Source organism: Bos mutus, chromosome 5 (assembly GCF_027580195.1).
Source record: "Bos mutus isolate GX-2022 chromosome 5, NWIPB_WYAK_1.1, whole genome shotgun sequence".
Classification (NCBI taxonomy): domain Eukaryota; kingdom Metazoa; phylum Chordata; class Mammalia; order Artiodactyla; family Bovidae; genus Bos; species Bos mutus.
In genome coordinates this window covers 94,678,068-94,701,224 of record NC_091621.1, presented here as the reverse complement: position 1 = coordinate 94,701,224, position 23,157 = coordinate 94,678,068, and the positions used below count along the sequence as shown (strand labels likewise).

Sequence of the window (23,157 nt, the reverse complement as noted above, 5' to 3'; positions counted from 1 at the left end):
GGTTTCTTTAAGTGGGGACAGTTGTTGACCAACTAACCAGTCCCTTCTCCACAGCATCAGAATATTCAAATATCCTACAGGAAGTGGAAGTTCCCATTATGGATGACAGAAGATGCGGTGCCATGCTCAGGGGCATGAACCTTCCTCCCCTGGGGAGGGACATGTTGTGTGCCAGTTTTCCTGATGGGGAAAAGGATGCCTGCCAGGTAATAAGCATTGTTGTTGTCGGTCAGTTGCCCAGTCATATCCAACTCTTTGTGACCCTATGGACTGCAGCACACTAGTCCTCCTAGCATAAACCAGTCCATTTGTTCACCCACTATCATATGGATGAGAGTGCTTTCTGCGCTGCTTTTGAGGGGTTACTTCTTTAAGATTTCGCTTTTCCCTCATCTTTCCATCTGATTGCTACTGAAAAACTTTCCTTGACCAGAGCTGAGAGAGTTCTTTTCTATCCCACGTGCATTCTTACCCCTGTACCTCTTTGTGGGGGAGTGAAGAGGTCAGGCAAGGAAGGTGGTTTCAACATTTCCAGCCTAACGAAATCAAACAAGATAACCACCTTGGCAAATGAATTAGGCTAGCTGTGATTATTTTTCATTCTACCGTTTGTTAAACATTTTAACTTTTCTCAAGCTTTAGTGAGGAATGCAATGTTTACACAGAGTTTGACCAAAGATAGGCAATGGCACCCGCTCCAGTACTCTTACCTAGAAAATCCCATGGACGGAAGAGCCTGGTAGGATCTCCAAGGGATCACTAAGAGTCAGATACGACTGAGCGACTTCACTTTCACTTTTCACTTTCATGCATTGGAGAAGAAAGTGGCACCCCACTCCAGTATTCTTGCCTGGAGAATCCCAGGGACGGGGGAGCCTGGTGGGCTGCCATCTATGGGGTCGCACAGAGTCGGACACGACTGAAGTGACTTAGCAGCAGCATAGCTACAGTAACTGTGGGGTTAAAGATGTTGTATACGACAACATTCCAAGGCCAACACAACAACTTCACAAAGAAGACCAACTCTGACAAGAAAGGAAAGGGAGGCCAGTTTGTGATAGATGTGGATTTTAAGTTTTAATTATAATTGTTTTTCTTAAAATGGAGGACCAGGGAGTCTTTATTCTTTGCCAACAAGCAGCTTGAAACTGCATTGGGGAGCTCTCTAAAATTTTCTGTTGGGAAAATGTTTAATTTTTCTTCTAGGGGGTGACAGAATAAGGGCCAGGGAGAGTTTGGTAGGAAGGAGATAGACATTTACAATTATTCTGCTTTCTAAATTGGAATATAGGTAGACTTACTGTCTCATCCTTTACAGGTAAGTATTTTCTGGATAAAGTTGTCAATTCTGTGCCTTTTGTGGGGATTCAATCTGATACCAATTGGCATGTGTTTTCAAAGCAGCACATTGTTATGAAGAATTATTAAAGAAAAGATCCTGAAAGTGTGGCTCCTTTGTCCTCTAGTCTCAGAGCCAATGGATCCTTTATATATAGCCCCTGGGACAAAATAAGTTTCCCAGGCATTCTGTTTTAAAAGCCTTGAGCCATTGCGTGAACTTGGGGGCTCTATTCACTGGTATTGTGGGCTTGGAATGTGATCCAGTCTTCCCTAGAATGCTATAGTGGAAGCATTATCTGTGAACTATCTAAGCGTTTATCTGTGAACTCCCCCTCCTCCTTCCATTGATTTTGAATTGTTCCCAAAAGACTAGGAGGAAGAGAGAAATTAAAGGTTAGCTTGACAAGATTTCGTGAAGTGAGTGGAAGGAGTTTACATCTGAATAAAAGGATAGTCCTTTGAAACCAATGATGAAGAAACAAAATGATGAACACAAAACGTTGATGAATAATGACCATTGAGTTTTTATGCTTCTACTACTTCTCTCTCTGAGATGAGGGCTGATCTTTTTGCACCTGATAAGGTATTTTTAACTTGTAACTGTTTTAAAATTTCCTCTTTCTCTACCATAAAAGAGGGACTCTGGAGGCCCACTTGTTTGTAGAAGAGATGATGGAGTCTGGGTTCTTGCTGGGATAACTTCCTGGGCAGCTGGTTGTACTAGAGTTTGGAATCCTTTCAGAAATAAGCAGAGAAAGGCATCACCTGGCATTTTCTCCAAGGTATTTGTGTTGATGGATTTTATCACACAGACCATGACAGGTGAGTGTAATTTCTGTGGATTCTTCCTTCCTCATCCACTGCAACTCAAAAAAATGATCATGCCTATTTCAAGGATACTCTATGTTGCATATATAATCGGAAATAAGCTTTAAAATAAGAAGAAGATGGCTGGGTTTTGTTCTTAATCCAGTGTATATAAATTTTTAACTCTGATTTCATGAACAATAATACCTGTCAATTTAACTTGAACATCAACTGGATCGTCAAGTTTATGGTCATGTAGATTTTCATGAGATATGTTTTTTGTACTTAGGAGATTTTAAAATAGTTTTTGAGAATAGTCTCATTAGAAGATTCTTTTTTATAAATTTATTCATTTTTTAATTGAAGGATAATTGCTTTACAGAATTTTCTATTTTCTGTCAAACCTCAACATGAATCAGCCATAGGTATACATATATCCCCTCCCTTTTGAACTTCCCTCCCCATCCCACCCCTCTAGGTTGATACAGAGCCCCTGTATGAGTTTCCTGAGCCATACAGCAAATTCCTGTTGGCTATCTATTTTACATATGGTAATACGTTTCCATGTTACTCTTTCCATACATCTCCTTCTCTCCTCCCCTCTCCCCAAGTCCATAGGCCTATTCTCTATGTCTGTTTCTCCATTGCTGCCTTGTAAATAAATTCTTCAACACCATTTTTCTAGATTCTGTATATATGCATTAGAATACAGTATTTAGCTTTCTCTTTCTGACTTACTTCACTCTGTATAATAGGTTCTAGGTTCATCCACCTCATTAGAACAGACTCAAATGCATTCGTTTTTATGCCCGAGTAATATTCCATTGTGTTTATATACCACAACTTCTTTATCCATTCATCTGTTGATGGGCATCTAGGTTGCTTCCATGTTCTAGCTATTGTAAATAGTGCTGCAATGAATAATGGGATACATGTGTGTTTTTCAATTTTGGTTTCCTCAGGGTATATGCCTAGGAGTGGGATTGCTGGGTCATATGGTGGTTTTATTCCTAGATTTTTTTAAGGAACCTCCATACCGTCTTCCATAGTGGCAGTATCAATTTACATTCCCACCAACAGTGCAAGAGCATTCCCTTTTCTCCACACCCTCTCCAGCATTTATTGTTTGTAGACTTTTTGATGATGAACATTCTGACTGGTGTGAGGCAATTTTTCATTGTAGTTTTGATTTGCATTTCTCTAATAATGAGTGGTGTTGAGCAACTTTTCATGTGTTTGTTAGCCATCTGTATGATCTTTGGAGAAATGTCTGTTTAGGTCTTCTTCCCTCTATTTTATTGGGTTGTTCATTTTTCTGATATTGAGTTGTATGAGCTGCTTGTATATTTTGGAAATTAATCCAACCCTTGTCAGTTGTTTCATTTGCTATTATTTTCTCCGATTCTGAGTGTTGTCTTTTCACCTTGCTTATAGTTTCCTTTGCTCTGCAAAAGCTTTTAAGTTTAATCAGGTCCCACTTGTTTACTTTTGCTTTTATTTCCATTACTCTAGGAGATGGGTCATAGAGGATCTTGCTTTATGTCATCGAGTGTTTTGCCTATGTTTTCCTCCAAGAGTTTTATAGTTTCTGGTCTTACATTTAGGTCTTTAATCCATTTTGAGTTTGTGTATGGTATTAGGAAGTGTTCTAATTTCATTCTTTTACATGTAGCTCTCCAGTTTTCCCAGAACCATTTATTGAAGAGGCTGTCTTTTCCCCATTGTATATTCTTGCCTCCTTTGTCAAAAATAAGATAGCCATAGGTGTATGAGTTTTTTCCTGGGGTTTCTATCTTGTTCCATTACCCTATATTTCTGTTTTTGTGCCAGTACCATCCTGTCTTGATGACTGTAGCTTTGTAGTATAATCTGAAGTCAAGAGATTGATTCCTCCAGCTCCAGTCTTTCTCAAGACTGCTTTGATTATTCAGGGTCTTTTGTATTTCCATATGAATTGTGAAATTTTTGTTCTAGTTCTGTGAAAAATGCCATTGGTAATTTGATAGAGATCGAATCTGTAGATTGCTTTTGGTAGTATAGTCATTTTCACAATATTGATTCTTCCTACCCAGGAACGTGGAATATCTCTCCATCTGTTTATGTTGTTCTTTGATTTCCTTCATTAGTGTCTTATAATTTTCTGTGTACAGTTCTTTTGTCTCCTTAGGTAAGTTTATTCCTAGATATTTAATTCTTTTTGTTACAAAGGGGAATGGGATTGATTCCTTAATTTCTCTTTCTAATTTTTCAGTTAGTATATAGAAATGCAAGTGATTTCTGTGTATGTATTGATTTTGTATCTTGCAACTTTGCTAAATTCACTGATTATCTCTAGTAATTTTCTGATACTATGCTTAGGGTTTTCTATGTACAGTATCATGTCATCTTCAAACAGTGAGAGCTTTACATCTTCTTTTTCAATCTGGATTATTTTATTTCTTTTACTTCTCTGATTGCTGTAGCTAGGACTTTCAGAACTATGTTGAATAATAGTGGTGAAAGTGAACACCCTTGTCTTGTCCCTAATCTCAGAGGGAATGCTTTCACTTTTTCACCATTAAGAATAATGTTTGCTGTGGGCTTATCATATATGGCCTTTACTATGTTAAGGTAGTTTCCTTCTATGCCCATTTTTTGAAGAGTTTTAATCATAAATGGGTGCTGAATTTTGTCAAAGGCTTCTTCTGCATCTATTTGAGATTATCATATGGTTTTTATCTTTCAATTTGTTAATATGGTGTATCACATTGATTGATTTGCATATATTGAAGAATCCTTGCATCCCTGGAATAAACCCAATTTGATCTTGGTGTATGAGCTTTTGGATGTGTTGCTGAATTCTGTTTGATAAAATTTTGTTGAGGGTTTTTGCATCTATGTTCATCAGTGATATTGGCCTATAGTTTTCTTTTTTGTGTGTTGTCTTTGGTTTTGGTATCAAGTGATGGTGGCCTCATAGAATGAGTTTGAAAGTGTTCCTTTCTCTGAAATTTTTTGAAAGAGTTTTAAAAAGATAGGCATTAGCTCTTCTCTAAATGTTTGGTAGAATTCTCCTGTGAAGCCATCTGGTCCTGAGCCTTTTGTTTTTTGGGAGATTTTTGATCACAGCTTCAGTTTCAGTGCTTGTAATTGGGTTGTTCATAATTTCTATTTCTTTTTTTTTTTTTAACTTTACATAATTGTATTAGTTTTGCCAAATATCAAAATGAATCCACCACAGGTATACATGTGTTCCCCATCCTGAACCCTCCTCCCTCCCCATACCATCCCTCTGGGTCGTCCCAGTGCACTAGCCCCAAGCATCCAGTATCATGCTTCTTCCTGGTTCAGTCTTGGAAGATTGAACTTTTCTAAGAATCTGTCCACTTCTTCCAGGTTGTCCATTTTATTGCCATATAGTTGTTCATAATAGTCTCTTATAATCCTTTGTATTTCTGCATTGTCTGTTGTAACCTCTCCTTTTTCACTTCTAATTTTGTTGATTTGATTCTTCTCTCTTTCTTGATGAGTCTGGCTAAAGGTTTGTTAATTTTATCTTCTCAAAGAACCAGCTTTTAGTTTTATTAATCTTTACTATTATTTCTTTCATTTCTTTTTCATTTATTTCTGCAGATCTTTATTATTTCTTTCTTTCTACTAACTTTGGGGGTTTTTTGTTCTTCTTTTTCCAGTTGTTTTAGGTATGAAGTTAGGTTGTCTATTTGATGTTTTTCTTGTTTCTTGAGGTAGGATTGTATTGCAATCAACTTCCCTCTTAGAACTGCTTTTGCTTCATCCCATAGGTTTTGAGTTGTGTTTTCATTGTCATTTGTTTATAGAAATTTTTTTATTTCCTTTTTGATTTCTAAAGTAATTTGTTGGTTATTTAGAAACATATTGTTTAATCTTCATATGTTTGTGTTTCTTACAGTTTTTTTCTTGTAATTGATATCTAGTCTCATAGCACTGTGGTCAAAGAAGATGCCTGATATGATTTCAGTTTCCTTAATTTTACTGAGGTTTGATTTGTGACCCAAGATGTGGTCTATCCTGGAGAATGTCCTATGTGCACTTAAGAAGATGGTGTGTTCTTCTACATTTGGATGGAATGTCCTGAAGATATCAAAGAGATCCACCTCATCTAATGCATCATTTAAGATTTGTGTCTCCTTATCAATTTTTGTTTTGATCTGTCCATTGGTGTGAGTAGGGTGTTAAAGTCTTCTGCTATTATTGTGTTACTGTCAATTTCTCCTTTTATGTCTGTTAGTGTTTGTCTTATGTATTGAGGTGCTCCTATGTTGGGTAAATAGATATTTGCAATTGTTATGTCTTGCTCTTGGATTGATCCCTTGATCATTATGTAGTGTCCTTCCTTATCTCTTGTAATCTTCTTTATTTTAAGGTCTATTTTGTCTGATATGACGATTGCTACTCCAGCTTTCTTTTGCTTCCCATTTGCATGGGATATATTTTTGCATTCTCTCACTTTCAGTCTATATGTGTCTTGGAGTCTGAAGTGGGTTTCTTGAAGACAGCATATGCTGCTGCTGGGCTAAGTCACTTCAGTCGTGTCCGACTCTGTGCAACCCCATAGACCGCAGCCCACCAGGCTCCCCCATCCCTGGGATTCTCCAGGCAAGAACACTGGAGTGGGTTGCCATTTCCTTCTCCAATGCATGAAAGTGAAAAGTGAAAGTGAAGTCGCTTAGTCATGTCCGACTCTTAGCGACCCCATGAACTGCAGCCTACCAGGCTCCTCCGTCCATGGGATTTTCCAGGCAAGAGTACTGGAGTAGGGTGCCATTTCCTTCTCCAAGACAGCATATAGATGGGTCTTATTTTTGTATCCATTTAGCCAGTCTGTGTCTTTTGGTTGGAGCATTTAATGTTTACCTTTAAAGTAATTATTGATATATATTGCCATTTATTGCCATTCCTATTGCCATTTTCTTAATGGTTTGGGATTGATTTTGTAGATCTTTTTCTTCTTTTGTATTTCTTGACTATATAAGTCCCTTTAAGATTTGTTGTAAAGCTGGTTTGGTGGTACTGAATTCTCTTAACTTCTGCTTGTCTAAAAAGTTTTTGATTTCTCCATCAATTTTGAATGAGATCCTTGCTGGGTGCAGTAATCTTGGTTGTAGATTTTTCCCTTTCTTCTTTAAATATATCCTGCCATTCCCCTCTGGCCTGAAGAGTTTCTGCTGAAATAGCAGCTGTTAAACGTATGGGATTTCCCTTGTATGTTACTTGTTGCTTTTCCCTTGCTGCTTTTAATATTCTTTCTTTGTGTTTAGTCTTTGTTAGTTTAATTAATATGTGTCTTGGTGTGTTTCTCCTTGGGTTTATCCTGTACAGGACCCTTTGCACCTCTTGAACATGACTATTTCTTGTTCTATGTTGCGGAAATTTTCAACTATAATCTCTTCAAAAATTTTCTCATACCTTTTCTTTTTCTCTTCTTCTGGGACCTCTATAATTCAAATATTGGTGTATTTGATAGCCTCCCAGAGGTATGCTACAGCTTCAGATATTCTACTATTGATTCCTTCTAGAGTATTTTTAATATCAGTAATTGTATTGTTTGTCTCTATATGTTTATTCTTTAATTCTTGTAGGTCTTTGTTAACTGATTTTTGCATTTTCTCCAATCTGTTTTCAAAGTTTTTGATAGGGTGAGATTTGTGCTGAGTAAGTTTGTTTTTCCTCTGATGGGCAAGGCTGAGTGAGGTGGTAATCCCGTCTGTTGATGATTGGGTTTGTATTTTTGTTTTGTTTGTTGTTTAGATGAGACGTTCTGCACAGGGTGCTACTGTTGGTGGGGTGATGCTGGGTCTTGTATTCAGGTGGTGTCCTTTGTGTGACTTCTCACTATTTGATACTCCTCAGGGTTAGTTCTCTGGTAGTCTAGGGTCTTGGAGTCAGTACTCCCACTCCAAAGGCTCAGGGCTTGATCTTTGGTCAGGAACAAAGACTTCACAAGTGGTTTGTTATGGCATTAAGTGAGATCAAAACAAATACCCAAAAATGAGAAACCAAAGATGAACCTCAGAAAATGGCAGTTACAAAATTAGGCAAATAATAATTAAAATAATAGAATATACACATATACATATATACCTATAAGTGAAATCAAAACAGTCCAACAAAAACAAAGTACAATAGATTGACCTGGCGAATGAAGAAAACAAAAAATTATACCTACTGGTTAAGAACAAGATTCTTTTTTAATTTATCCAGTTAACATTTTTTTTCTAAACTAGTGAAGAGCACTAAAAATAAATCACTCCTCTTCTGCTTCTCCCATTCACCCTTGTTAATTTTACTTCAAAGAGTGGAAACATAAGGCAGGCTTTGAAGAGTTATTTTTGTTCTGTGGCACTAAAATCTAGATTAGGAAAATAAATATGGGTCTGGAGATGTCAAACTGTCCTCGAATATTTGGGAAGACAAAGAAGTAAATGAACAGTTGTGATAAAAGGTAAAGTTCTAACTCTACTGGCTATCTATTATGGTGATGTATATGTTTCAGTGCTATTCTCTCAAATCATCCCATCCTCTCCTCCTCCTACTGAGTCCAAAAATCTGTCTCCTTTACTGCCTTGCACATAGGACCATAGGTACCATCTTTCTAGATTCCATATACAGGTATTAATATGCAAAATTTGTCTTTCTTTTTCTGACCCACTTCACTGTATAACAGGCTTAACCTGGAGGGATGGGGTAGAAGGGAGCTGGGAGGGGGGTTCAGTAGGGAGGGGACACATGTGTGCCTATGACTGATTAATGTTGATATACGCAAAAACAATCACAATATTGTAAAGTAATTATCCTCCAATTAAATAATTTTTTTTAAAGGTGAAGTTCAAAGTTCAAAGGACTGAGGAGAGGTCTAAGGAGCTCAATTCTGAGGGACCCAGAAGGTTTGCCATAAAAGGGGGCAGCATCTGCTTAAGAAAATGACACAGAGGTTAGCCTCTGAAGAATAAAGAGGCATAAGGAAACACAACTTACAAGAATAAGTAGTTTAGTAGAACCAAATTTGTTAAAGGCCAAGACCCAGAGCTGCAGAAAAGTGTTCCTTCCCTTCCTCCATCCTTCCCTCCCTCCCTCCATCCTTCCCTCCCTCCATCCTTTCCCCCTCCTCCATCCTTCCCCCACTCCATCCTTCCTTCCTTCCATCCTTCCCTTCCTCCAGCCTTCCCCGCTCCATCCTTCCCCACTCCATCCTTCCGTCCCTCCCTCCTTCCATTCCTTCCTCCCTCTCCCATTCTAGTCCAAGATCAGCCACCTAGCTGATAATTTGAAAAGCAACTCTGCTGCTGGTCCAACTGAATGCAAGAGCCCACCTCTCAGTTCACTTTCATTTCGTCTTCAGAGTAAATGTGTTCTGTTCATTGCCATGATCACAGGGAGAACTTGTCTCCTGGTAGCAATTCTATTCGGTTTTCATCACCTAGAAGAAAACGTTAAAAGGTTAGCAAGCCCTGAACAAATGTTAACGATACCAACATTTTAAAATGGCAATGAAATCAGGCAATAACCATCAATTCCATAGTCAAATGAATATCAGAATGTGACAAGTAACTTAGTTAAACAGCACCTGCTTAATATCATCCTTCTAATCTTCTCATTCCCTAGTTGCCTGTTCTCAGTAAGTTCAGTTCAGTCACTCAGTCATGTCCAACTCTTTGCCACCCCATGGACTGCAGCATGCCAGGCTTCCCTGTCCATCACCAAATCCTGGAGCTTACTCAAATTCATGTCCATTGAGTCAGTGATGCCATCCAACCATCTCATCCTCTGTTGTCCCCTTCTCCTCTCACCTTCAATCTTTCCCAGCATCAGGGTCTTTTCAAAGGAGTCAGTCTTCACATCAGGTAACCAAAGTATTGGAGTTTCAGCTTCAGCATCAGTCCTTCCAATGAATATTCAGGCTGATTTCCTTTAGGATTGACTGGTTGGATCTCCTTGCAGTTCAAGAGACTCTCAAGAGCCTTCTACAACACTAAGGTTCAAAAGCATCAATTCTTCAGCACTCAGCTTTCTTTATAGTCCAAATCTCACATCCATACAGGACTACTGGAAACACCATAGCTTTGACTAGATGGACCTTTATCAGCAAAATAATGTCTCTGTTTTTTAATATGCTATCTAGGCTGGTCATAGCTCTTCTTCCAAGGAGCAAGTTTCTTTTAATTTCATGGCTGCAGTCACTGTCTGCAGTGATTTTGGAGCCCCCCAAAATAAAGTCATCCACTGTTTCCCCATCTATTTGCCATGAAGTGATGGGACCGTATGCCATGATCTTCATTTTCTGAATGTTGAGTTTTAAGCCAAGTTATTCACTCTCTTCTTTCACTTTCATTAAGAGGCTCTTTAGTTCCCCTTCACTTTCTGCCATAAGGGTGGTGTCTTCTGCATATCTGAGGTTATTGATATTTCTCCCAGCAATCTTGATTCCAGCTTCTGCTTCATCCAGCCCAGAATTTTGTACGATGTACTCTGCATGTAAGATAAATAAGCAGGGTGACAATACACAGCCTTGATGTACTCCTTTCCCAATTTAGAACCCAGTCTGTTGTTCCATGTCCAGTTCTAACTGTTGCTTCTTGACCTGCATACAGATTTATCAGGAGGCAGGTAAGGTGGTCTGGTATTCCCATCTCTTTAAGACTTTTCCACAGTTTGTTGTGATCTACACAGTGAAAGGCTTTGGCATAGTCAATAAAGCAGAAGTAGATATTTTTCTGGAACTCTCTTGCTTTTTTGATGATCCAACAGATGTTAGCAATTTGATCTCTCATTCCTCTGCCTTTTCTAAATCCCCTTTGAACATCTGAAAGTTCACGGTTCACGTACTGTTGAAGCCTAGCCTGGAGAATTTTGAACATTACTTTGCTAGTGTGTGAGATGAGTGCAATTGTGTGGTAGTTTGTGAGTTCTTTGGCATTGCCTTTCTCTTGGATTGGAATGAATACTGACCTTTTCCAGTCCTGTGGCCACTCCTGGGTTTTCCATATTTGCTGACATAGTGAGTGCAGCACTTTCACAGCATCATCTTTTAGAATTTGAAATAGTTCAGCTGGAATTCCATCACCTGCATTAGCTTTGTTTGTGGTGATGCTTCCTTAGGCCCACTTGACTTCACATCCCAGAATGTCTGGCTTTAGGTGAGTGATCACACCATCATGGTTATCTGGGTTGTGAAGATCTTTTTTATATAGTTCTGCTGTGTTTTCTTGCCTCCTCTTTTTAATATCTTCTGCTTCTGTTAGGTCCATACCATTTCTGTCATTTATTGTGCCCATCTTTGCATGAAATGTTCCCTTGGTATCTCTAATTTTTTTGAAGAGATCTCTAGTCTTTCCCACTCTATTGTTTTCCCTATATTTCTTTTCATTGATTGCTGAAGACGACTTTCTTATCTCTCCTCACTATTCTTTGGAACTCTGCATTCAAATGGGTGTATCTTTCCTTTTCCCCTTTGCCTTTAGCTTCCCTATTTTCCTCAGCTATTTGTGAGGCCTTCTCAGACAACCGTTTTGTCTTTTTGCATTTCTTTTTCTTGGAGATAGTCTTGATCACTGCCTCCTGCACAATGTCACGAATCTCTGTTCATAGGTCTTCAGGCACTCTGTCTATCAGATCTAATCCCTTGAATCTATTTCTCACTTCCACTGTATAATCATAAGGGATTTGATTTAGGTCATACCTGAATGGTCTGGTGGTTTTCCCTACTTTCTTCAATTTAATCTGAATTTTTCAATAATGAGTTCATGAGCCACAGTCAGCTCCTGGTCTTGTTTTTGCCGACTGTAGAGAGCTCCTCCATCTTCAGCTGCAAAGAATGTAATCAATCTGATTTCAATATTGACCATCTGGTGATGTCCACGTGTAGAGTCACCTCTTGTGTTATTGGAAGAGGGTGTTTGCTATAACCAGTGCATTCTCTTGGCAAAACTCTGTTAGCCTTCGTCCCGCTTCATTTTGTACTCCATACTTGCTGTTACTCCAGATATCTCTTGACTTCCTACTTTTGCATTCCAGTCCTCTATGATGAAAAGGACATCTTTTTGGGGTGTTAGTTCTAGAATGTCTTGTAGGTTTTCACAGAACCATTCAACGTCACCTTCTTCAGCATTACCAGTTGGGGCATAGAGTTGGATTACTGTGATTTGAATGGTTTTCCTTGGAAACGAACAGAGATTATTCTGTCATTTTTGAGATTGCACCCAAGAACTGCATTTTGGACTCTTTTGTTGACTATGAGGGCTACTCCATTTCTTCTAAGGGATTCTTGCCCACAATAGTAGATATAATGGTCATCTGAATTAAATTTGCCCATTCCAGTCCATTTAGTTCACAGATTCCTAAAATGTCTATGTTCACTCTTGCCATCTCCTGTTTGACCACTTCCAATTTACCTTGATTCATGGACCTAACCGGAGGAGGAAATGGCACCCCACTCCAGTACTTTTGCCTGGAAAATCTCATGGATGGAGGAGCCTGGTAGGCTACAGTCCATGGGGTCACTAAAAGTCGGATATGACTGAGTGTCTTCACTTTCGCTTTTCACTTTCATGCATTGGAGAAGGAAATGGCAACCCACTCCAGTGTTCTTGCCTGGAGAATACCAGAGATGGGGGAGCCTGGTGGGCTGCCGTCTATGGGGTCACACAGAGTCGGACACGACTGAAGTGACAGCATGGACCTAACATTGCAGGTTCCTATGTAATATTGTTCTTTACAGCATTGGACTTTACTTCCACCACCAGTCACATAGGATGTCTAGTTAATATTTATTGATTATTTACCCTGTACCAGGTATGGACTAACCACTTCACATACAGTATTACTTTATTCCTCAGAATAAACCTAAAAGGTTTGTATACTCTTCTGCTTTTCACAGATGAGGGAATAGAGGCTTAGAGGAGTTCAGTAACTTTCCCAAAGATGCATAGCTGGCATGAGGTAGAGCCAAAGTTCAAACCCTAGCGGTAACATAGAAGATGGCAATCAAGGTTAGGGGTAAACTCACTTGGAGGAGAGTGTGAGCAAGTCATTGTAAGAGTTTATTCTGACATTGCTTGATTGGTTATGTTGTAGGGGAGGAGGTATATGAAGAAAATTTCCAGCATGATTTTCAGGATTCTAGCTTGATTGGCTGGGTGGATGGTAGAGTCATTAAATGATACAGGGAAGCATTGCAAGACCATCTTGACTGTTAAAATCAATGGATTCTGTTTGAGATACCCGGACTTTTATGAGATTGTGAGAGATCAAGATGGACATATCCAGCAGTCCTAGAATTTGTAATTCTAGATCTAGTCAAGATCTAGAATTCAGGAAGGAGATTTAGATTGAAGAGAGACATTTGGAAGTCATATATATGTAAATGAATACAAATAAAGCTATGTACAGTACTTTCATGGAATATTTTTCAGAATAAAGAATAGACCCTGAAAAAAAGACTGAGATTGGGAATAGATGACCATAGATATATATATATTTTAAAAAAGAGTAATGTCATGAGGCCAAAGAAGGAGGTAATGTTTAGAAAACAACAGGAATATTAAAGGGTATGCAACTTAAGAGTGGTTTTATGATTGACCAGCATAAGCAAGTGACTCAGCTAGTTTAGGCTACTGTAAATACTTTGAATTATTTTTTTTTCTCTACAGACTCTTTAAACAAAATTGGATCAACATCATTTCCCAAAACCAATCCTAGATCTTCTGCAAAAGTTATTCCATATGGTGAGTTGATAGCCATGTGATTATGATCTATTTAATCTTCTTTCTTCTTTAACTAGATATCTCTTTTCAAAAGCCTCATCTTACTTTGATAATACTTTGCAGTGAGGAAGAATGGGTTTTATATTTAGGCTTATGAAATTTTTAGAATTCTTTTTAGGTTTTTGCATGGACTCCATAAATAGAGGGAAGAAGAATTAAGCTTTAAGATAGGAAGAAAGATAAAAAAAAAAAAAAGGAAGAAAGAGGTACAGAGAGCAATCTTTTTCCTCATCTATTCATATGCAAATTTCATATTTAAAATATCTTTCCAGATTCTGTAATATGATTTTGCATTTAGGGGCAAAGGGAGAAAGCAAAGTTTTTTTGGTTTTGTTTTTTAACACACTTTTAATTTTTAATTTCATTATAACCTTAAGTGTTATGTTAAATATTATGATCTTTCATTGCTCTGTATGCATGTATTATATATATTATAGTTGATGATTTGTAATAGAAAGTTGCACAGGGAGCTGTAAAGAAGGAAAGATGTCTGCTTCTTGAAGGGGAGTCAGAGAAGGCTTCATGGGGAAGACAGTATACAGCAGTATTCTAGACAAGAGAATGGCATTTGGATGTCTAAGCAAATTTGGCATGTCTGGGGATTGGTAAATGGTTTCAAACAATGAGAAAGAGACATAAAATAAGAACATATAATAAAGAACCACATACCCTTTACTAACAAACAGAATTTTCCTACTAGAATGTAAGATCATGAGGGCCAGGATTTTTGTCTATTCTATTCACTGATACATCACCAATGTCTAGAGCAGTGCCTGATAACACCAAGTACTAATTAAGTATTTGTTAAATGAATGAATAAATACAATTCTATAGTTATTGTTGTTCAGTTACTAAGTCAGACTCTTTGCAACCCCATGGACTGTAGCCCTCCAGGCTCCTCTCTCCATGGGGTTTTCCTTGGAATACTGGAATGGGTTTCCATTTCCTTCTCCAGAGGATCTTCCTGCATTGGCAGGTGGATTCTTTACCACTGAGCCACTAGGGAAGCCCATAATTCTGTAGACCAGTACCTATAAAACCTAACTGGTTAGCAGAGTCACCTAGGCAAGCTTTTAAAATCAGATTCTTCAGAGATGAGTCTTAGGAATCTGCATCTTCTTGAAACTCATCTGGTGTTTGGGAATTGCTACTGTTGACTAGTTGTGAAGTTGTTGTGAAGTCACCCAGTTGTGTCCAACTCTTTGTGACCCCATGGACTGTAGCCCAGTAGGCTCCTCCATCCATGGAATTTTGTAGGCAAGAGTACTGGAGTGGGTTGCCATTTCCTTCTCCAATTTCCACTGTTGACTATGGCAAGACATATTGGGGAGGGGTGTGTTCTTAATTATTTCAGTTGAATGGGTCATTAGTTTGATCTCTTTTGCTGTAGGTGTCTGTGGCATCCCTCCATTTAGTCCCCAGTGGCTTTCTAGAAGAATTGCAGGAGGAGTAGAAGCCTGCCCCCACTGTTGGCCATGGCAGGTGGGTTTGAGGTTTCTCGGCAATCACCAGTGTGGAGGTGCCATCATCAACTCGATTTGGATTCTGACTGCAGCACATTGTGTGCAATCGTGAGTGAGGCTGATGATATTTTATTAATGTATTTATGTACCATGTTGTTTGCTGAAGCTGAAACTCCAATTCCTTAGCCACCTGATATGAAGAACCAACTCACTGGAAAAGACCCTGATGCTGGGAAAGACTGAAGGCAAATGGTGAAGAGGGCAGCAGGGAATGAGATGGTTAGGTAGCATCACCAACTCAATAGACATGAATTTGAGCAAACTCTGGGAGACAGTGAAGGACTGAGGAGCCTGACTTGGTAACTGAACAACAACAATAATCATGTTGTTTGTTGTTTTAGTCACTAAGTTGTGTCTGACTCTTTTGAGACCTCATGGACTGTAGCCTGCCAGGTTCCTCTGTCCAAGGGATTTCCCAGACAAAAATACTAAAGTGGGTTGCCATTTCCTTCTCCAGGGGATCTTCCAGACCCAGGGCTCGAACCTGCATTGGCAGGTGGCTTCTTTACCACTGAGTTACCAGGGAAGCCTTTTTTGTATCATACCTAGAACATAAATATAATTGTGTAACTCCTAAAACCATGCAGGCTGATTCTAAAGCATGAATCTTCCTTTCAGTGTTTCTGACCCATGTCCATCTAGCCTCTTTTTAAACAAAGTCAGTGAAGAAAAGCAAATCAAATCTTGAAATTGTTCATCCCATTTACAGGCATCTTTGATTATTATGTTGAGCCCAAGTCTGCTTCTCTATAGCAATAATTTATTAATCTAAATTTACTGCAGTTCCAGAAAACAAGAACTCAGTCTCTTTCTACTTGCATGTAATCATCCTTCCTAGACTTGAAGATCCCTCTCACATTGCCCTTAATCTTTACGCTGAATGCTTACTGTTCTAGTATTTGTGACTCCACAGCCCTCATCATGCAGCGCTCTATATCCTGGATTGGTTTAGTGTCATTCCTCTTAAAGTGGGACCACGACAGTGGAGAACACAGTAGGGTAATTCACCACCTTGATCACTGAGCTTCAATGTTTTTTAATTGTAAACTATGCCATGATGTGAAAAAATATACAAAATATAAACATGTAGTCTAAAGAATGGCCCTACTATTTAGTGTAAGAAGGATCTTTACACTAGCAAGCCCTCTCAGTGCCCCTCCCAGAGAAGTAAACATTATGCTAAATTTTGCATTTATAATGTCTTTGCTTTTTGAGGAGTGGTTTTAACATCTGTGAATTCCTAAAACCAGTATGTTGTCTTGTTTTCCCTGTATTAATGTAAAACAATTACAGTTTATATTCCTCTGTGATATGCTTTTATCTTTATAGCATATCATATGGATTATCATGTGGACGTGTATAACTATAATTAATTCATTTTCAATACAGACTGATTAAGTTGATCACACTTGTAGGCAGGTTCTGGACACTGTATATTTATATACACCCCAGGATTAACAACAAGATCCTACTGTGTAGCACAGAGAACTGTATTCTCTGTTATATATATATCAGTATCCTATGATAAATCATAGTGGAAAGGAATATTTTTTAAAATACATGTATATTTATAACTGAATCACCTTGCTGTACATCAGAAATTAACACAACACTGTATATCAATTATTCTTCTAAATAAATATATACTCCCCAAATGATTCCAATGTACAAAGTCCAGAACCACGCCCTGTCCATGAGTCCATCTTGACCCTTTCTTGCTTGTCCCCAACAAGCTCACCTCTTTTCTCAAACATGCTGTGCTTGTTCCTATCTCAAGGTCTGTGTAGTCGTTCCCTCTGCCATTTGGAACACCAAGTTACATTTAGTTGTCCTTTTTCCTTAGGCTCCTCTTGGCTCTGAGTCTCACAGACCTTGTTTTTAATGGTCTTGGCGGTATTTAGGAGTACTCATCTGGTTTTTTGTAGAAGGTACCTCAGTTTGAGTTCATCAGATATTTTTCTCATGGTTTTTCTGGGACTCCACAGGAAATCCACAGAGGGACATGTCCTTTTTTATCACATTATATGAAGGGTACATGCTACCAGCATGATTTCTCACTGATGATGTTAACCTGGTATTTGCCAGGTGTCTCCACTGTTCCATCTTCCTCCCATTCTTACCTATTCTTTGCAAGCAAGTGGCTAAGGGTAGCCCACACTCAAGCAGTTGGGCATTAAGCTCTATCATCTTGAGTGCAGAGTTTTCTCCATAAATTAAAGTTATTCTGTATGGGAGATTTACCTCTTCTCTTCCTTTTATTGGGGCTTCCCTAGTGGCTCAGTTGGTAAAGAATCCACCTGCAATGCAGGAGACCCCAGTTTGATTCTTGGGTCGGGAAGATCGCCTGGAAAAGGGATAGGCTACCCACTCCAGTATTCTTGGGCTTCCCTGGTGGCTCAGCTGGTAAAGAATTCACCTGCAATGCAGAAGACCTGGGTTCGACCCCTGGATTGGGAAGATCCCCCTGGAGAAGAGAAAGGCTACCCACTCCAGTATTCTGGCCTGGAGAATTCTATGGAATGTATAGTCTATGGGATTACAAAGAGTCGGACACAACTGAGCAACTTTCACTTTCCTTTTACTTATTAAATTGTGTACTAAACCAGTATGGGCAGGAGGACATTTGTTTTTTGTAAATACTACATATTTATTTTGTTGCTTGAATTGCTCCAGCTTTGATCCCTGTGAGTTTTTTCAGGGTGAGTTTTCCAGTTTTGACCACTGTAAGTTCTTGTCTTTTTGATATGCCACCACCCTTTTGGGACAAAGATACTCCAAGTTCATCTTATGTATCCCCTCTCAGTCTTAGAAGCAGCCATTTCTCCCATAAGCTGCACAAGAAGTTAAAATCTGGGTGCTGAGCATCCCAGTTGCTACTAGGGTGTTGTTATTGCTTATAGCCCCTCTTAGCTAACAGAGCTAGAAAATGTAAGAAGGCATACTAACTCACTTACATAAACCTGTTTTTCTGTCTATACCTATATTAAGGTAAACATGAGATCATACAGATATTTCCAACTCAACCACATGGTTCATTCTAGCACCCCCCGGCCCTTGGAGAAATTCATTTTATAAGAATTCTATCAAAGTGCATTTTTATGTACCGTGGAAAAGCCTCAATCACAGCTAACTAATTAATGGAAATTAAAGTATTGGAGAAACCAGCTATTAGTACTGATGCCAGAGGCACAGAAGAAGCTTTGTCAGACTCCCTTGTCAAATAGTTTATTCTTGAATTTATGTCATAGACTATGATTCCTTGCAGCAAGATACAGACCACACCAAACCATTCTTTACAAGGTGAACTAGTCAACTTGATGAGTCAGCTGAGATTAATAAACACTGCTGCTGCTGCTAAGTCGCTTCAGTCGTGTCTGACTCTGTGCGACCCCATAGACGGAAGCCCACCAGGCTCCCCCATCCCTGGGATTCTCCAGGCAAGGACACTGGAGTGGGTTGCCATTTCCTTCTCCAATGCATGAAAGTGAAAAGTGAAAGTGAAGCCGCTCAGTCGTGTCCGACTCTTAGCGACCCCATAGATTGCAGCCTACCAGGCTCCTCCGTCCATGGGATTTTCCAGGCAAGAGTACTGGAGTGGGGTGCCATTGCCTTCTCCGATTAATAAACACAGTCAGCTATAAATGTTTGTGAACCATTTAAGTTAACCACAAAAAGATTTGTATGTAATTTTAGTGGCCCTTCTTGTTTTCTTTGTAAAATTTTGCTAAAGTAGTAGTATTGCTTGTTTTTAAAAAGGCAGTTCAAATAAAGTTATCAAGTAAAATCTAAACTACCCTCTCCATTTCTCTAATCCATTCCTCCTTTCTAGAAGTAATCAATATTAAGAATGTTTTAATTATCTGATTTTACATTAATGTTTATACATATATATTTTATGTAGGGTTTTATAATTTTTACACAAAATATTGTGCCTTATACTTATTTGATGTGGAAAAGGTTACCTCATTTTTTCTTTAACTTTTATAGTTGTTTAATTTACTTGACCAGAGAAATATCTTTTTTGAAGTTGGAACTGTGTATATCTTTACCCAGAATCATTTGGGATGCTAGTGTGAAGAATTAGTATGTTCACTCATGCCTTGTCTTTGGGAATCCTTCAGCTGATTCCTTCAAGAACTTACTTCTCCTTGTCTCATCCTCATCAATCTTATGGACATCCAGGGCTCCAGCCTCCATTGAAGGGGCGTACCCAAATCCATTGGGAAGGCAAGTTTACTGCATGGAATGAGCCGTTGGGGAAATGTACAAAATCTGGGAGCTGAGATAGACATTTTTGCTGAAGGTCCCACGTGCCAGGCTGGCTGACATTGCTACAAAAGGCGATAAGGACAACCGACAGCAACATTGTACTACACCCCATGTGCTACCGTCTCTAGCACTGGTTACCCTTAGTATTAGCTCTAGCAAATACCAGACTTGTCTGGAAGGTTTCTTACTTAAAGTCTGGTGTGGAGCCAGAGAATCTTTATTTCTAACAAGTTGCTGGGTACTGTTGTCCTATTTTTAGGGAAAACCTGGCATGTTCTCCTTTTGTTGACTCCACACTCTTCTTCATGCTCGTGTGGGATTTTAGGTCCTAATGTATAGCACAGAGAACTCTTCTCAATGTTATGTGGCAGCCTGGATAGGAGGGGAGTTCGGAGGAGAATGACTGGATGCATGTATATCTGAGTCACTTTGCTGTCCACCCAAAATTCTCACAACACTGTTTATCGACTATACTCTGATATAAAATAAAAAGTTTAAAAAATAAACAATTTAGGGGAATAAACTCACTTTGCAGTTGTACATTGGAATCTGTCTCAAACCTAAATCAGTGGATTTTTTTCCAGTTTCAGCGACCTTTATTTTCTTAGAAGCTGCCTTTTAAAATATTTATTTATTGGGGCTTCTCAGGTGATGCTAGTGTTAAAGAACCCACCTACCAATGCAGGAGATGTAAGAGACGTGAGATGTGTGGGTTCCATCCTTGGGTCAGGAAGATCCCCTGGAGGAGGGCATAGCTACCTACTCCAGTATTCTTGCCTGGAGAATCCCATGGACAGAAGAATCTGGGGGGCTACAGTCCATGGGGTCACAAGAGTCTGACATCACTGAAGCAACTTAGCACACCTGCACTCGTTTGTTTATTTCTTTATCCATTTATTTTTGGCTGTGCTGGATCTTCTGTTGTGTGGGCTTTTCTCTAGTTATGGCAAGCAGCAGTTACTTTTCATTGCAGTATGCAGATTCTTCATCGCAGAGGCTTCTCTTGTTGCCGAGCTCAGGCTGTAGGGCTCTCAGGCTTCAGTAGCTGTGGCTCCCAGGCTCTAAAGTGCAGGCTCAATAGTTGTGGCGCATGGGCTTAGTTGCTCCACAGCTTGTGAGATCTTCTTGGACTACGGATAGAAACCGAGTCCCATGTACCAGCAGGCGGGTCACTTATCACTGAGCCACCAGAGAAGCCCTTTCTAGGGTTAACCAGTTCTTGTTTTTCTCTTTGCAGCTTCCTTCCAAAACTTAGATAAGAGCAATTGGTTTCCATCCAAGGGAGGGGCAGGGGTATGATTCTAGGGCAGCAGCCTTAGTAACAGCTTTAAGAAATACGTTTCTTTACTACCAAGTAATGATTTAGAGAGTGACTTTGAAAATAAAGTTGATCCTTCCATTAGAGTGCATGACAGATAATAACAATGATAATGGCTACCATTATGGAGTCATTACTATCTCCGTATACTTACCAGGCACTTTACTTGAGTTGGCTCCCTTAATAAAGGCACACTTAAACACATCAGTGAGTCAGACTCATCATGCAAGGAACTGAAATGAGCATGGTTATGATTAGAGAGAACATGCCTACCTGTATTAAGAAACTTCTTTGACTAAATGTATTGAAGAAATACTTTTCATAACTTTACTTTTACTGAAAAGACAGTTTTGAAAAATGAAGAATCAGTGACAATATATTTGTGGCAATTGAGGGACTCTTTCCTTGGATATTTTTTCAGCTGGAGATCTTGATGTGGCAAATTAATGGATGTAGATTCAAATTTTTAAACTTTTTTTGAAGTATATTAAATGTGTGCAAAACATTAATACAGTTAGAGGAATTTATACAAAGCAAATAACCATGTAACTAGCACCCAGACCAAGAAAGGAAATGGTGCCAGTACCTAGGGGTCCCCTTTATGCCCTCTCCCCTTTAAAAGTAGTCAGTGTCCTAATCTCTGATATCAGATGTGAATTTTACCTATTTAGGAATTGATAAATTGGTCTTAGTTTCATAAATTCTGATTATTTTATAAAAGATGATAATTTAAAAGATATATTCCTATAATATAGTATTTGAATATTTTTAACAGTAAAGCATAGATCTCATTAGAAATGTAATTTTCTTCATGTATTCCTAATGTCACTATGAAATTAAAATAAGCTCTAGGTTTCTTTTTTCCTTCTCAACTTAAAAATAAACTGGTGATATTTGATAAATGCTCCAGAAACATTTTATGGACAAAAGAAGGGGGCAAGATAGACAATTAGGAACTTGTCCTCAGATAGATCAGAAGGCATGGTGCAGCTTCTCTGGTTACATAAAGATTCCAGACAAGGTAGTGGGTGGCCCCTGGCTGGACTGAACAGTGGATGTTATAGTGTTAGACCAAATGGTGAAAAATGTGTTTTCATATCAAACTTTTGTTGTTCCTCCTCCAGGAAAAACAATCCACTCTTCTGGACCATTGTTGCTGGAGACCATGACAGAACCTTGAAGGAATCAACTGAGCAGGTGAGAAATGTTTTTAAAGGTCATTCTGCCTGTTCCCTAAATTGTCACATGCCAGGGAATACATTTGGGCTTCCCTTGTGGCTCAGCTGGTAAGGAATCTGCCTGCAACTCAGGAGACCTGGGTTCGATCCCTGGATTGGGAAGATACCCTGGAGACGGGAAAGGCTACCCACTCCTGTGTTCTGGCCTGGAGAATTCCTTGGACTGTATAATCCATGAGGTCGCAAAAAGTCAGACATGACTGAGCGACTTTCACTTTCAGGGAATACATTTATCTAAAACATGAGATTAGTTACTACTTTCCTAATGCCCTCTTACACTTATCATTTATACCAACATTTAAAGATAGAATTTGAGATCACATTTAATCTGAGAATCAGGGGAAGTGAGTCAGGAAGTGCAAACTGAGGTCCATGTACACAGGTCCAGAGAGTCTAATTTTCCCAGGACCTCCATTCCTCAGAAAGTGCTTCATGGATTCCTGCAAATTATTAACAAAGATTTCCCTTCTAAAGTTAGTACAAAGTCACCTTCATTGGGTGACGTGTGGAAATGCAGAGATTTAGGATGATTTTGGACCAGTATACAAGGAATTTGTTTGAATCATTGACTCTGCCCTGTAATTTCTTGCTTGCTCATGATGCAGGTGAGAAGGGCAAAACACATCGTGATGCATGAGGACTTCGACTCACTGAGCTATGACTCTGATATCGCCTTGATCCAACTGAGCTCTGCCCTAGAATTCAACTCAGTGGTGAGGCCAGTATGTCTTCCACACAGCTTGGAGCCTCTGTTTTCTTCTGAGATTTGTGTTGTGACTGGCTGGGGAAGTGCTAATAAAGGTAAACCTTTTACTTTTGCATGAACATCACTATTGATTGACAGTTTCGAGAACATGGCATGGAAACGATATCAAACGGTA

The 23,157-nt window shown here is 39.0% G+C and overlaps 1 protein-coding gene across 1 annotated transcript in view; it reads left to right on the top strand.

Annotated features, from left to right (window-relative positions):
* The window catches only part of OVCH1 (ovochymase 1), a 96,432-nt gene that overhangs the window by 8,936 nt on the left and 64,339 nt on the right, over positions 1–23,157 (top strand). Inside the window, exons 5-10 of the mRNA XM_070371265.1 lie at positions 55–206; positions 1,977–2,163; positions 13,815–13,889; positions 15,319–15,499; positions 22,163–22,235; positions 22,882–23,077. Of these exons, the coding sequence (XP_070227366.1) occupies positions 55–206; positions 1,977–2,163; positions 13,815–13,889; positions 15,319–15,499; positions 22,163–22,235; positions 22,882–23,077 (864 nt within the window). The remainder of the gene's footprint in view (positions 1–54; positions 207–1,976; positions 2,164–13,814; positions 13,890–15,318; positions 15,500–22,162; positions 22,236–22,881; positions 23,078–23,157) is intronic.